The 15,631-nt window shown below is 36.3% G+C and overlaps 1 protein-coding gene across 2 annotated transcripts in view; it reads left to right on the top strand.

Annotated features, from left to right (window-relative positions):
* Positions 1 to 14,957, top strand: part of LOC131073154 (trihelix transcription factor ASR3) — a 31,822-nt gene extending 16,865 nt beyond the window's left edge. For both annotated transcript variants that reach the window (XM_058009542.2, XM_058009552.2), the window contains exons 2-3: positions 11,505 to 12,633; positions 14,149 to 14,957. In XM_058009542.2, the coding sequence (XP_057865525.1) occupies positions 11,658 to 12,633; positions 14,149 to 14,210 (1,038 nt within the window). In that variant the 5' untranslated portion in view covers positions 11,505 to 11,657 and the 3' untranslated portion in view covers positions 14,211 to 14,957. The remainder of the gene's footprint in view (positions 1 to 11,504; positions 12,634 to 14,148) is intronic.
* Positions 14,958 to 15,631: the final 674 nt, after the last annotated feature.

The raw sequence follows: 15,631 nt of genomic DNA, 5'->3' as shown, positions 1-15,631 counted from the left end.
TTTCTATTTCCGGTTTCACTTCACAATTGTTTCTTTAAGAAACATCATTTGTGTAAATCTATTTAAGGAGACTTTGTCTCCATTGTTTAACACAACATCGAATGTTTTAATATGGCATCAGAGCGGGTCGATGGGGTTCTCTAAAATTTGGCGAATTTTTTAAGAAAAATTCGAGCCTCTTTTGATCTGGAATTTTTTCCAAAAATTTGTTCTTGGATTTTTTTACAAAAATAAAAAAATTCGTTATTCTAATTTTAGTGAAAATTTTCTGAAGATTTTGGAGGTTTTAGAAGATCTTGAGGGTTTTCAGTTTTCATGCATGAGGGTTCTCATTTCTTTAAGCTCGCGTGTTTGTTTTCTGTGTGTCTGCATTCGTTTTGAGAGCTGCCGTCGAGAGTTTTTCTCTTTGCCTATGTAAACTGTGTGGAGCTTTTTTGCAATGAACCTCCTTTCCTTTGTTTTTTTGACGAACTCTCTGTGTTTTTGCATCTTCTTTCGTCACTATTTCCTATTCATGTGCATGCGGTAGGGGTTTTTTGTTTTTGAGCTGCGTGAATGTATTTTCGGCCAACGCCTATACCTTTGTCTCTGTTCGAAGGTTCTAGGGTTTGCGGGTGGCGCAATTTTCACATTTTTCATGCCCGCATCTTTCTGTAGCCGATTATCTAGCCGCGACGCGTCATTTTCTCCCGATTTTCTAGTTTTCCCTAGTCGTGACTAGATTTTTCTTCTACGTTTTTTGGAGTTTCGGGTTTTTTTTTAATAATTTTTTTTTTCCCTTCAAAAACTTTGGGAGGGTTTTATAATTTTTGTCCATTCAAAAATATTGTGGGTTGTGCAATTTTTTGCCTTAAAAATCGTTTTGAAAGTGTTTTACTATTTTTTCTCAAAAATGAAGTTTTGTATTTTGATCTGTGTCTCATATTTTGTGTTCGGTTTTGATTGATTTTTCACCTCAAAAATCATGTTAGGTCATTTATAATTTGCAATGTTCGCGTGGGATTCTGCGTTTCGCATGATTTTGTCCTCAAAAGTCATGGGTACAATTGTTCCTATCTTAGGGTTTTTATTGTTTTTTTCTGAAAAATGATGCTTTGTAATCTTCAGTTCTTGGGTTTGGCGATTTTTTCCTCAAAAGTCGTGGCTTCTTGCAGTTTGTTTTGGGGCGTCATGCTCATCAGCAAAAGTTTGTTGAGGGTTTGCCGATTTTTCCTCAAAATCGTGGTTTCAGTTTCATCTTCATCTCAATGTCTCTAGCTACAGGGAGTGATACCTTTGTTACCCAACATCAAGTTGGACGATTTGTGATGATTTTTGATTTGTGATATCTAGAAGTTCTGCAGATTCTGGGAGGGTCAATGGCAGGTTCTTGTCACAGAGCGTTTTGAGAAGAAGGGGTCAGCCTTCTCTGTTTTTCTCTTGGTTGGTAGAATGATGACCATTAAGGGAGGGTGTTAGAGTAATGTATTTTTTCTTTAATGGTCATCTAGTTGTCTAGTTTGCTTAGGTAGTCTCTATTTCTGGTTTCACTTTACGATTGTTTCTTATAGAAACATCGCTTGTGTAAATCTATTTAAGGAGAGTTTGTCTCCGTTGTTTAATACAACATCGAATATTTTAATATATTTGAATGTATTTGAACCTTTGATATTGAATAAAATAGCTGCCATAGGTGTTAATTAAAGTTTTGGCTTCAACAGAGATTGTTTGACCAATATCTCCCTTCAATTCCTTCACCACTCTCATGGTAAACACATCATTTACCCTATTGAAGTTCCTGTAGCTCTTTTCTAATTGAAGCTCTAGATAATAATCATATATTTGAATGTTATCATCAAATTCTTACACGTGGTTGAGCGGAGGCCATGAACAAGTGATAGCTAGGGCATAGAGCAGGTACGAAGACATGTAGAAGGTCCTATGAAAGAGAAAGCTGGTCAAGGCAGACTCTAGCTTGTTTGAAATCAAACTAGCCCAATCCAAGTAAAGCTCCTCGGCAAAAATTACTTGTACAAAGAAATACATCTAGTCCTCGAAATCATGAGCCTTCTCATTTCTGTGCAGCCTTTTTAATAACATTATAATGTTTGCAATTTCATCTTTAAAGTATGAATTATGTAGATTTTTGGGTAGATGAGACCCCCCCTTCTTTGGAATTGCTAGCCATTCCTTTGCAATATCGTTTTTATAAACTTTCTTCTTTTCAGAGAAGTAGCCATGAGACAAAGCAAAGTCCCAGATTGCGTATTCTTCCCTTTCTGACAACCTTAAACTAGCACTAATGGGGTCTCTATCTATTTTGATCAACGGGTGGTCATCGGTAGTCCTAATTTCCCCGGTCTTCGGATTGTAGTGATTGATACATTCTAAAACCAGGTCCGTACACTGAACTAAAACCGAAAACCTCGCTGCTTGTACAAGACTGCTTTCTATCAATCTTTGGGTAATTGGGTGCCTGTTGGGAGCATTGATTCTCCTTTGAAAATCTTCTAGGTTAACATGTCCTAGTTTTGTGTCCTGAACTTCGGGTAATTGACTTTTTAGTCCCTTTAGTTGTTCATATCCCTGGTACTTATACCTCATTTTGTCCTTTAGCAGTGGAGAAAGAAAGCGACAAATTTTGAAAAAGTTTCGGCAGCACCTCCCCTTACTTTCTCTTTTTCCAAGTGTGCAAACAGTAGAAATATACGACTAACTACTAGGAAGGAAAAATTTGAACTTATTATATTGAGCTTGATGTTGGCCGTTGGTGCTCTCCCTGAAATTTTTGCTTATTTTTCTTTCTTCTCACTGAGAAAACCCTTCCTTTGTTCTTCACCAATCTGTTTGTTCACAAATAGGGTTTGAAATGCAGTTGATAACTATATAAAAGATTTCGCTAATAGCCTTTGCCCTTTCGTACTAGTCATTAATTGTTGATGACGTTTTTAGGGCTCTTTAGTAACCATGTCGGAATTTTATTAGGTTTTAGGAACTTATGCTTTCACCACTTTTCAATTTCTGTTCATTCCTTCCTTTGTTGGCAACTTTGGTAGTTCTACAAACTCTCTGTTATGCCGACGCACATTTTGCTTCATTATCGGCACATGAAACTATTATAAAAATATTATTGGCAATTTTATTTGTTTTGAAAACCTTTCATTTTGCCGACATTTACTTAATGTTAAGCTCAAAACCTAGTTGGTGAAAAGCCCCTTTATGTGAACTTTGTCGGGGATTTCTTGAGTCCTGCAAACTCTGTCTTTTGCTGCCACTGCTTTTGATTTCCAATACAAACCTTTGTACTCTCGTTTGTTAACTTTGTTAGGGGTTTCGCAAGCTATGCTAACTCCCTGATTTAGCGACAATGGGGCCTTCCTTTATACTTTGAATTTTGTCTTCCTCGAACATTTTAATTCTTCTTTTGAACCATGTCGGAAGTTTTATGAGTTTTGATAACACCTAAAATTTTCGACATATAAAGGCATGATAGGTTCTTTGGAGGTTTTAAATGTTATTTGAAATCTTGAAGTTACCGACGCAGAGTAAAAGGCCGACACAAGAAGGAAAATATGACGAATTCAGGAGTTATCACTTTGATGACTGAAAACACTGACAAAAAGAAGAGTAATCTTAAGAAGGCAGCAAAATAGATAGATAGCAAAACTTTGTCAGTGACCAACATAGTTGGCAAAACCTAACAAATTGTTGACAAAGTTATCAGAAATATGCATAGTGCCAACATGATTAAAATTGACTATGTATGGGGACTTTTATAGAGAGTAGAGAGTTCAATGTAATACTTCAAGATACTCGGGGTGACCCATGTAATGCAGCGGTTAAAACACTTGCTTGGTGAAACTGCCACCGAGGTTCAAATCCCTGCTGGGCAGCTATGCTCGCAGGCTTTGTGCTTACGCTGGGCTCGTGGATTTGAACAGCAGTAGTGTTCGGCACCTTAAAAAGTGCCCCTTACTGATAAAAAAATAAAAATACTTTAAGATACTCAAATGCTTCAGAACAATATTTTTGCCAAGATAAGATGAAAATTTATGACTATGGTAAGGACAAGGTAACATTCTGGAAGAGCTCCTATAATTAAAGTGGTCAATTGAATAGGCTACTAATGAGAGGATGTCCTTTCTTCTACATTTTGAGCTCTGCAAGGTTTAGGAGGGTGTTCCTATAAGATTTCATGCTATGATCACAAATGTTATTCTAGTAACAGAATGGGTAATCATAACCATTAAAGAAGAAACTATCATCTAAGATTAAGAAATATTACTCAATATTTCTGAGAGTGTCTACAAGTGAATTAGACCTTTAAAGATACAAGATAGACCCAAATTGTTTGTCACGAGTCATCAGTGTGTTAGTCCACTGCAGCATATGGATAGATTTTGAAGTATGTAGAATGTGAAGCATCCCCATCTGTATGAGCGGGGCAATTTGAAATGAAGTCTTCAGAAACAGCTCCCATGTCCTTACTAATCTCATAGACAAATAGACAAAATAAATTGTGTTCAAAGGATTTTTCATTTATAAGATGTATGTATAGTTAGAAGATTACAGCAGGTGCCTTTAGTCCTATGTAATAAAATCAGCAAGCAAACATATCAATGTGATGTCACGTGCCACCTACAGTTTCAGAAAAGCTTGATATACTAGGCTTTGTCCTGCAAAGGTCAAGCTTTCAAAGGCATTTCCACTGATCACAGTGTGAATTATGTTTAGTAGTTTATTATTCACACTGCTTTTCCCATATAATGCATTTAAAAAGATTTTACAAAGTTTTTTAAACTGCAAACTAATCGAAATGCAATATAAGCACAACAAGTGTGTACCTATAAGATATATAGAACTTCTTGAAATAATCAATTGAATCATGAAGACAATTTGACATAAGATAAATCGTAAATGGAAAGATGTCTTAAATTGATTTAATAATGAAAAATACATGTTCATTTACAATGATTTTTTCACAGAATGACTTTGATTGCTACTTGTCTGAGGAGTGTGATGGATTTTTGCACTGAATTTGGAATACAATTTTTTTAATCCTTCATCTCATTGCCAATAACTTTTATTTATGGCTAAATGACAAAGCTCATCTCACTTGGATGATTGACACTTGTCATCTAGATTTACAATTAATTTTGTAAAGTTGTGAGCACTTCTTAAAATGCCACTAAGGTTCTTTAATTCCGAAGGCTTGATGTTGTGTGTGGGTGGGAGAAGTGCTACCGAAGATACATTTGAGAAGATCAACAACCTCCATTATTTGGGATGCAACACCAATGAAGGAAGGAAATTGCCATGAAACTCTTCCTAGGAGCCCATTACTCTACTATCAAACAAAAACCTTTTCTTGAAAGAACAAGGGCATCTGTCAACATGTGAGATGTGAGTTCTGAAATGAGCTTCTCCTTTTTCTTTAACAAAACTGGTTGCTTTGTGAAGATCATGTACCCATCTAGCTCTGTCTACCATGCTGTCAAACATATCTTTATCAGGTCATAAAGATAGAAAGTTTGGGATCACTCAGACCTTGTTGCTTGCCAAACCAATCCCTCAATTAATAGTTATTCTTAATTTCTTAGTGAGACTCTTGAACCAGTAATGGTTGACCTATGAGATAGCCTTCACAATACCCCCTTAATTTGAATCCGTTATAATCTAGTAGCCACATTTTCCAACCTCCATGGTCTTTCTAGGCCCAATTTATTAGCTGCATCAGAGAGTGTTGTCATATTTACCTTTATTTTATTGTAACCTTTGACTACTTACATAGTCGCTTTTTGTGATTTTTATGGAACTACATGTCATCTGATGTGGTGTTCAAGATTCCAAAAGAATGGTCAATTTTGAAAGAATAGAAAGAATATAAAGAATCAATAACTTCTGGCATATATTTCTTGCCACTTTTCATACTCCTCATCACTCAACCAATTTGCCTTCATGACGGTCTCCAATTAATTCATGCTGGCACCTTGCATCTAATGCTACCTTAACCTCTTTAATGAAACTGCCCATGTCTGTTTGGAGAGTCAAGATTTTGTCCAAGTAATGACTGAATAATAGTGGGTTCTCTTTCTCATCTTTCAATAGAGTGTCAAAAAATGTGGAACCAAAGAATTTAATTCTTCCTTCCAAATTCACATTCCATTCAGCCTCCATTTGTATCTTCTATGGCTGGGATATTTAAGGATTTGAAAGGTTTGAGCTCTTCTACTTTATTATCCTTCAAGACAACCTTGATCTTGGCCATGAAAGTAGACACTTCATAAACATTTCACTAACTTAAAATGTTGATGCAATTTTAGTTGATTTGTCTAGTGCATTCTTCGAACACTTATAAACATTTCACTAACTTAAAATGTTGATGCAATTTTAGTTGATTTGTCTAGTGCATTCTTGGAATTCTTGTAGATGGTCTTCATGGGAATTATCCTAGGGATCCACTTTACATTAATCTCAGCTAGTATACGGTTGAACTCAATGTATTAGACCTAGGCCTTCTGAATATTTGTGTTACATTCTCAAAGGTCGTCAACCATTCTTATCAGATTTTGGACCTTACCTTTAGAAGCATCTTTGACCAAGTCTATGATATCTTGCTTAGCCATTGCCACCAATGTTTGCTTTTCTCTTTCTGAATCTTGTAGCAGCCTTTTCAATTTATTTACCTCTCCCTACAAAATGCTAGTAGCTTGGGGTGCGTTGGGAGGAGGCATGATTAATCTTCAACTCTATTCTTTAAGTTGGTCAAATACCCTTCTGCCTTTTCCCTCTCCTCACCAAGCTCATTATTCAATTTAATATTATTTTTAACCAAGAGATAAAATAAACACACGTAATGAGAATGCACACATTATTTGTTTCACTATATGTGGATTCAAAATTGATATTGATTCGGATCTTGGTTTCACATCTATCAACAAAATACATCTCACAACTTGAATTGAGTGAGACAGGAAAGATACACAACAAATTTGCTCAAACCAAATTGTCTCCAAATAACCACTATTGGGGCTAAAATTATGCCTTTACACACAATAAAATATCAGGGATATTGCTGCATAGAAGATGGAGAAAACACCCAACATCAATAAACTGCACCAACTGCATCGATAACATAAATGAAATAACGTCAATGATATAATATAAAGGAAATAACATAAATGATATAATATAAAGGAATTAACATCAATAAACTGTATCAACTGATAATTATTCTAAGCCACATGATCCAGAACATAAATGCAAACATTGATAATCAATAATACAAAGGGTGTTAAAACTAGATAACATAATCAAATAATATAGTGAAAACAGTGAAGCAAAACATTGAATCAGCTGGCACACACGTAATCACAATGAATGCATCCTATAATACATAGCCGGATGCCAAATGCCAATACAAAATATCATTGATAGAGTACATCGATGGCAATACAAAAACATCACCAAAGGTACAGTATCAAAATAAAGTATATACAAGTAGTCATACAAGGTACATATGCTTGGGGCATAACATTCAAGGCTTTATTATCAGGATTCAAACCATTGCTAGAGTGGATGCAAGCACCAGTCCTTCGTGTAGAACCTTGAAATATTGGCACATCCCAAGGACCTTGATTTTGTTTGTTGTTCAATGCTTTGTCCCTAAAGTTAAAATCTGAAATCTTGTGAGAGGGACCAGGATCGCCAAATTGAAATATTGACTTTACTTGAACAAACAGTAGAGCCCTTGGGCCATCTATCAACACCATTAGTGGATTTCACTTTCTTGAGGACCAATCAACACTTCTTGTAGAGATGAAGGGGTTTGAGGAGGAGGAAAAGTGAAATTAAGGGATCAGGGTAACTAGCTGAATTGCTCGTACTAGGGAGAGAGGGAAGGAAAACTATAAATGCTTATTGAAAATTGAATATTATGGTACCCCAGCTGTCAAAAGATATGAAGGATAAAGAAAAAAATTCTGAATTCATCAATCTGAAAGGCAACCTATCCTCAATCAGACTAAATTTCCAGCCTGCTTTTCCTCAGCTAATATGCTGAAGAGAACCAGATCTTCCTATCCAAAAGGAAAAAGACCAGTAAGGCACAACAAGTCTAGGAAATTCCCATCAGTTATCAGGATTTAAGCAGTAGGAAAATACACAGAAAACAGAGAAGGCATATGCCGTTCAAAACCTTACCATTGACCCAATAGAAACTGTTTCTGTGAGAAATGAGTGGCAAAAGCATTTGAAAGAATGCTAACCTGATAAGGCATGGACATCTCCATATTCCAACCTGGCAATCCTATGAATTGAAAGTGGGAACTAGGGAGCAATTAATGTTAGTGTGCACATTTCTATTTGAACAAACACACAAGTCAATAAAAGGCTTAAAAGAACAAATGTTGAGTCAGGCCACATCAATCTAGGAAGCTAAGGAACCAACCAGTGTGTCAGTTCGAAAACCTCCAGTCTGTTCATTCTTGTGTAGAATCAGCCAAGAATTTGGCAAAAATGGACTCACTAAGTGCAAGTCAAAAACCATATTGGCTAAGAGAATAGTACCCATGGAAGGGAACTTTCTTAAAACACTGGTCAGTTGCATGAAGAAGGTAAGAAGAAACCACCAAGTGGGATGCCCATATCGTGCAAATTAAATTGCAATTTCGAACTCCACAGGTCTAAGCTTAACACAGACAAAAGTGGGCCATGTTGCAAATCTTCAGAGCATATGAACATGAAATCACGCTTGCATTGGGAGTAAGTTTATTGCACTACCAGCTTCTTATAAGGAAAGTATCTTCCAATGCCATCGAATTCTCTTCCGTTACTACATTTATCATTGTCAGTATCGGCAGCTCAACCCATACAAATGAATAGGCCCTCATACAAGTAAGCAAGATTAAGGTCCCCACTTCTAGATTATATCATGGACATCTTCAAGTTTTTAACAAATAAAACAACTAGTTTCCGTTACTTTTTATGTTTTCCTTCTCAATGTTCAGAGACCTGCTTAAGTCTTGGAATTCTTATACGCTATCTGAATCACCTGAAGCTGAACACCAAGGTTGGACAGCCAATTGCCCACTCTGTCAGCTTCTCTGAAGCAATAAGTGAAAAGGACTATAGAAAAAGTTATTCATTTAGACCACCTGCTACATGATCAAATGGAGACTCAATTCAAGGGATTTACTTCTCTTGACCTCGTCAAAAGATTCCTTCTCCACAATTAGCTTGGGAATATAATTCTCAGCTTCAATTCTTAAGCCCAACCTTGAACCTCCTTCAGTGACTATATTAAATTTTTAGTTTTTGTTCCTTGCATCGGATTTGATTTCTTTCCTATGGATCTCTAATTGGAACCGGCTTGAGGAATCCAGTAATTGCCTTTAGAAGCACCTTCAAAGTTGAGCTTTACCTTTTCTATAGGAGAGATCCATGCCACACCACTTACATGTTTCTTCATAGTCAAAGGTATACCAGCTACCCACTGATAGAGGATTCTTGAGACATTCATATCCTCACAAGTCAGGTCACTGCCCTACAAGAAAATTCCAGAACTCCCTGTGGTCCCATTCCTTTCCAGCTAGATTGCCTACTCAATCATTGAAGGAACCATGCTCCAGATGCAAAATAAGACAGTGCATTAGTTTTTAATGGTCCAACCTAAATGATTCATATATAATTCTTGAAGCTCATCCATGAAAAAATTATTGAACTAAAAAGTTTGTATTAGATTTCCCAGGAGAAGTAACAATGTAGAAGATGCTCAGTTTCTTTCTTAGATGTAAATACAATCTCAATTGAGAAGAACCATAAATATTATGCCTATTCAACAGGCATCTAGTAAAGATCCTCCAATAGGAAGCAAACCAAAGAAAAATCTCGACTTTAGAAAAAGCCTTAAATATTTAAATTCTTGATAAAGCATTTGAAAAGGAGGTTCAGAGAAACGCTTGAGCAGGTAGTTGAAATTTTGTTGAAACAGAGTAATCATCTGAAACTTTGTGGTTCCAGTCTAAGGTGTCTTCCCCTTTCCTGTGTTAGTCTCATAGAGCTAAGCAGTTGAGTGAGATGAGAATATATGAAGGGTCATTCTCCACAGAAATAAGGTCCTTCCAAACACTCTCCTATAGTCCATTTCATTTTAAATTTGGCACAATAGTCCTTCAACTACTGTTTCCAATCTAGATATTAATGCCCTGCAATTCTCCTCAGGCTGTCATGTCTAAACCCAGAGGGTATTCCACAATCCATGAGTCCTACGAAAGACAGTTTTTTCTTTCCATTCCCTATTTCCTAAAAATGCTCCTGTATTAACAAAATGTGGTTGTGAACATATTCCACATGGCCAGTAAGCAAGGTGGATTTTTGGTTCTTGTGAAAATCTGTTTGGTTCGAAGCTATTGAAATTTTTTTAAAAACAATCATGCTCCATGCTTGATTCCTTTCCTTCTATGTATGCCAAACAATCTTATTATTGGTAGTGATGTTGGTTAGCTTCCAATTCTTGATATCTACTACTCCTAAGAAGTTTAGAGGCCTCCTTTCTATCAAACTATAAGAGGGAACCTTGTGCACTGCCAAAGAAAATCGTGCATGATGTCCACTATATTCTTTATCACCTTGGCTTGAGAATGCAAAATGGTAAACCAGTAAACAGGGATTGATTGAAAACCTGACTTTCTTTCAACATGAGAAAACTGTCAGCTCTTCCGACTTGCTAGTTGACCATGCATTCTGTCCAATATTTTTTTTCCAAAGACCTCTCTTAGCCCTCCCTTTGAAAAGATTAACCATGAATTAAAGCTTTTAAAAACCCCAGGAATCTTGGCAAGGCAATGTGTTTATTGTGGATTACATTGAAGAAAGCCTTTAATAAGTTCCAATGTATGACCCGTCCCAAAACAATTTATTCATATGTATGTGTACGAGCTGTCCCAAAACAATCTTTATGAGTTTTAGACTCCTTGATTCTGGTAGCCATATTTTTCTAGAACTGTTCCCTTTTATCTGGGGAAGGAAACAGAGCCCTCTATAATTGTATGAGGTTACCATTATTTACTGCTGGTCTGTTTGCACTGTAATTAAGTGCTGCTTCCATTTTTCCCACAATCTGGGTGGTCTGAAACAATTCTACCAGCTGTATTACCAGTTACAAAGTTTTCTATTTTAGTAATTTTGCACATGTTAAATTCACATTCAGGACAAAGCACCCTTAGAACAGCCCTCAACTAAAAATGTTTTTTCTCAAGTACATGATACAGACCAGGGTTAACAATTTCTGTAACTTGGAAATATATTAGCTTGGTAGCAAGAATTTTTATTCTTGATCTTCTCTGTCATTACTTCCAATTTAGACTGCTTTCCTGCAACAAAAGAGGAAGAAAGATGGAACTTTTTTTGTTTAATTATTTTCTTGTTTGGATTTTAGCTAGCTGTTCTTGCTACTAGAACATGCTGCTGCAAGTAGTATTTTTAAGTTTGTAAGATATTTAACAGTCATGCTTTAATGTTTACAGTAATCTTTCAGACATTCTATCGAGTCAATTTGGGTGTAATGGACAAGTGCACCTACCATCCAATCTTGGAACATCCTTGTTATCCTGGACATTACAGAATCTTATTGGGGGAGGCTTGATTCAATTGCAAACATCTTGCCCTCAGAAGAGAAAATGCTTTCCCAGTCTTTTTCTAATTCTGTTTGTACACAAGTGGGCAGTGAAGCTACATATGCTCTTAGCATACCACACAACCATGAGGTGACGACTGCAGAAGTGCACGACGCTATACCCCTCAGTGAGTTGCAGACAACAGTACAAAAGAAACAACCAAAGGGGAGAGTACGGTGGACTATTGAAGAAACACTGACCCTCATCAATGCAAAAGAAGTCGAAAAGAATCTTCCGTCTCCTGGTGGCTTCATGAAACAGACTAAATCAGCCATTGAGAAATGGAGGAACACCTCTGTGCAATGTTACTCAAATGGCCTCAATCGCACTGCCACCCAATGTAGGGATAGGTGGGATCATATTCAGCCAGATTACAAGAAAATTAGGCATTACGAACGCAGTATTCTATCTGAACAAGAGAGCTACTGGAACATGACAACAAAAGAGCGCATTGATAAGAAGTTACCAGCAAATTTTACACGGGAAATATTCGATGCAATGGAAAAACACTTTGGTCAGAATCGAACTGTCCATCCTGGGGACATGGTTATTGACACATCAGCTTCAGATTATGGAGCACTGGAAGAACATGATGCTGTTGCTGGAAGTATCCCATTGCAAAAGAATACAAAACTGGAGACACCATTTGAGAATGGAGGAGATGCTTCCATTGATACAGAGAATCAGTTTGCTGGAAAAAAACGGAAAGCAAATCCCGCTACCACAGGCATTAGATCAACTTTGACTGAAAACAACAGGCAGACCATTTCTTATCTTAAGGTGGCTGAGCAGGGGCACATCAAACGCCATGAAAAATATTGTAGCATGGTGGAGCAACAAATGGAAATAGATGAGAAGTATTTGAAAGATCATACCTTGAATGTACAGAGGATGATATATGTTGAGGAGCGCAAGGTTAAAGCACAACAAGAATTAATTACAGCTTTGAATAATATTGGTCAGGCAATGTTAAAAATCTGTGAGACCCTTGACAAAAAAACTTGACTTTTCCCTGTTCGAAAAATATTTGTCTTTTCACTTTATTTACTAATATATTTTTGTAGCTACACTTACTTCCCCATCTAAGAGGGAATGTTAACTAGGAAAGATTCTAAGTAGAATTTTCTTTCAAGCAGGGATTTCTATTGTGGAAAACTTTTTTCTTTTAAACCGGGAGTTTTTATTAGAAATTGTATATATAATTTAGGTAAAATTCTAGTTTGCCCTTCATTGAAATTTTTCCTTGTTGAAGCTACAGTCCACTGCACACAATCTGAATGAATTCAGGTTCTCAGAAATTCAGATCTATTCATGTTAGATATTATGCATCCCGTACAGCAACGTTGATTCAGTTCTTGTCCTTTTGATTAATGAGAGGAATTTCTGTACATAATTCTTGGCAAGAAAAATTGATGTAGCTTAAAAATCCAGCCGAGTATTTCTATTAAATTTAAATCCAGTGTTAGTGAGTAATCAGCCATCTGATATATGTTGGATTAATATACAAGCAGGGAACATGTTTACCAAAAATCTGTATACATACCCTAATAAATTAATGCTTGCTAGCAACAATAATAGTTTTGCTTTGGATTAAGAAATCGAGGTATCCTGAAGTATTGTACGCAAGCAAGAAATCCTTGAAGTATTTAAATAGATGAGAAACAGGTGTAGTTTTATGCAAGCAAGAAATCCTTAAAAGTAAATGGATGAAAAACAGGTGCAATCCCTTATCATTCCATCTAATCTGGTATGATGATATGATCCTTAAAAATTGTCACCACCAAAAAATGAATTTTAAATTAATTTTTAATTCTTTTATGTGAAAACTCTCTAGAAGGCTTGAAGGTCATGCTTTTATCAAGCTAGTGCAAACAGTGATAGTTGATAATAGATATGTTGGAACTCTTTGTTCTTGGCACTGTTATATACATCCTTGAAAACCACTTGGTGCCTTGAAATAGTGTAATCGTTTTTCAGCAAAAGATCAAGGAAATTATATAGTAGGCTGCAACCATCATCAGAGGTTACCTGGAATGAGATCAAGATAGAGATGATTGTATACAAGAAGGATGAATGCTAATGCATTGAGGATTTTTTTGGAGATTTTCAGTCGTTCTCTTTAAGCTCTTTGTTGTTAAATTATATATGTAAATATATTTCTTTTAATAATATATTTTTGTTAACCAGATTTCATTAGTTGGTCAGATTATCAGTTTTAACTTTTACCAGTTTGCTGATGAATAGAGGTTAGGCATAGCATATGGCATAGATTTTGATCTTAGGTATTATAACATTTGTTTAGATCTTCACTAGGAAATATGTTGTACAAACTTTTGTTTGATGATTTTTTGATGTAGTTTGGTGTTAGTTGCTGATTGAAGATTGTGCAAGTTGATTTCTTGTTTTCTCTTTCTTCTTTAAGCATATTTTTCTAGGTGCAATGTGATGTAATGTTTTTATATGCTTGACTATATTATTAACCCTCTCCTTGCAGGGTCTTTTATTAATAGTGTTCTCTTCCAACCTGAGGCATGTGTGGACTACAAGTGTCACTAAGATTCTTGCGAGGGATGATCTCATGACCAATGAAGGCTTGAAAGTATCGGTTGCACAATTATACACAATACAAACAACAATTACAATTAATAATTTCCCAATAGTTTGGCATTGATAAAATATGGTATACATATAACTTTCCAAAACATGAACAAATGATACACTCCAGTGAGGATGATTTGGGATTCCATCATCAATTTCGAAGTGCAGTGGGGTGCCCAAGCCCAACGTGGCCAGACTCATTGTTGAGGGCATGGTACGTATGATTGTCAACTCTCTTTGGTTCTTTCATCTTTGCTTAAGGATGATGTTGGGAAAGGTGAAGGCTTGGGTCCAGTGGTGCTATTTCGCTAGCTTACAACAACCATCCAAGTGCACAACTTGATATGTATGTGAGTGTAGTTAATGGCCGAATGTTGCATATGTGGAGTGGGATTGTTTAATTCTGTGATAGCTTACAGATCATGATGGGAGGTGGCACGTATTATGTGGCCACATACATGGATGTGCCCATCACTAATTTGGTGTCCGATTGAAGGTTTCATGATATGTGCTGCCATGAACGGGTGATCTTGGCCCTTTATTTGTCTTTGTAAATTCCCATGGTGGAAAGGTCAGTTTGTTCTTTGTGAGGGTGAACATTTTTTTTTGCTGCATTGAGTAGCCTTTAAGATACCATGGTTGTCAAACAGATACTGCAGTTGTATATATTTTTGTATTAGTACCATATAACATTTATCAAAGCCCCTATCTCTGTCCAAAAGGAAAACATTAAATTCAATACCAAAACAAGATGCACACAAAACTTTTTTTAATGAAACTCAAATAATGCATAATCATTTATATAAACATGCATGACTGTTAATAACTTAATATGAGTACATGAGTCGTATTCATATTCCACGCACAACCCTTACTATTTCCTCGCATTTACTTGCTAATACTTGGATTTAACATTCTTTAGTGGTTCCTCAAAGTTTATGACAACAAATGTCACCTTACAACCCAATGTCAGTTTAGGACTAAATATGAAGATTATATATATTAACATCTGTTCCAGCATTTTATTACCTAAAATCTAAGTTGCAGGGTTCGCTGGTCTGAGGGTCTGGTCCTGGTCTGGTTTGTCTGTGGGTTTGGCCTGGGTTCGTGTCCAAGCGAGCTGGTTCGTCCGGGGCGAACTTAGACGCTTGGGTGCCCCAAATTTTATTTTTTTTGCAATCAGCCACTTGAAATCTGATGGTACCTCAAAATCTTACAAATATGTCTGACTTGATTGATAGCATTAAATTTGTGGTGAGGATTGGATTGTGAAGGATGCATGCATAACCATGTTCAAGTGCAAAGGACCCATTTTCAAGTTAAAAAAGACACCCAGTTTGATCAAGGTGTTGAATACCACCATCATGCACCCTTATATA

Source organism: Cryptomeria japonica, chromosome 9, assembly GCF_030272615.1.
Source record: "Cryptomeria japonica chromosome 9, Sugi_1.0, whole genome shotgun sequence".
Classification (NCBI taxonomy): Eukaryota; Viridiplantae; Streptophyta; class Pinopsida; order Cupressales; family Cupressaceae; genus Cryptomeria; species Cryptomeria japonica.
The sequence above is the reverse complement of the archived record's forward strand: the minus strand, read 5'-3'. Positions and strand labels throughout refer to the sequence as shown.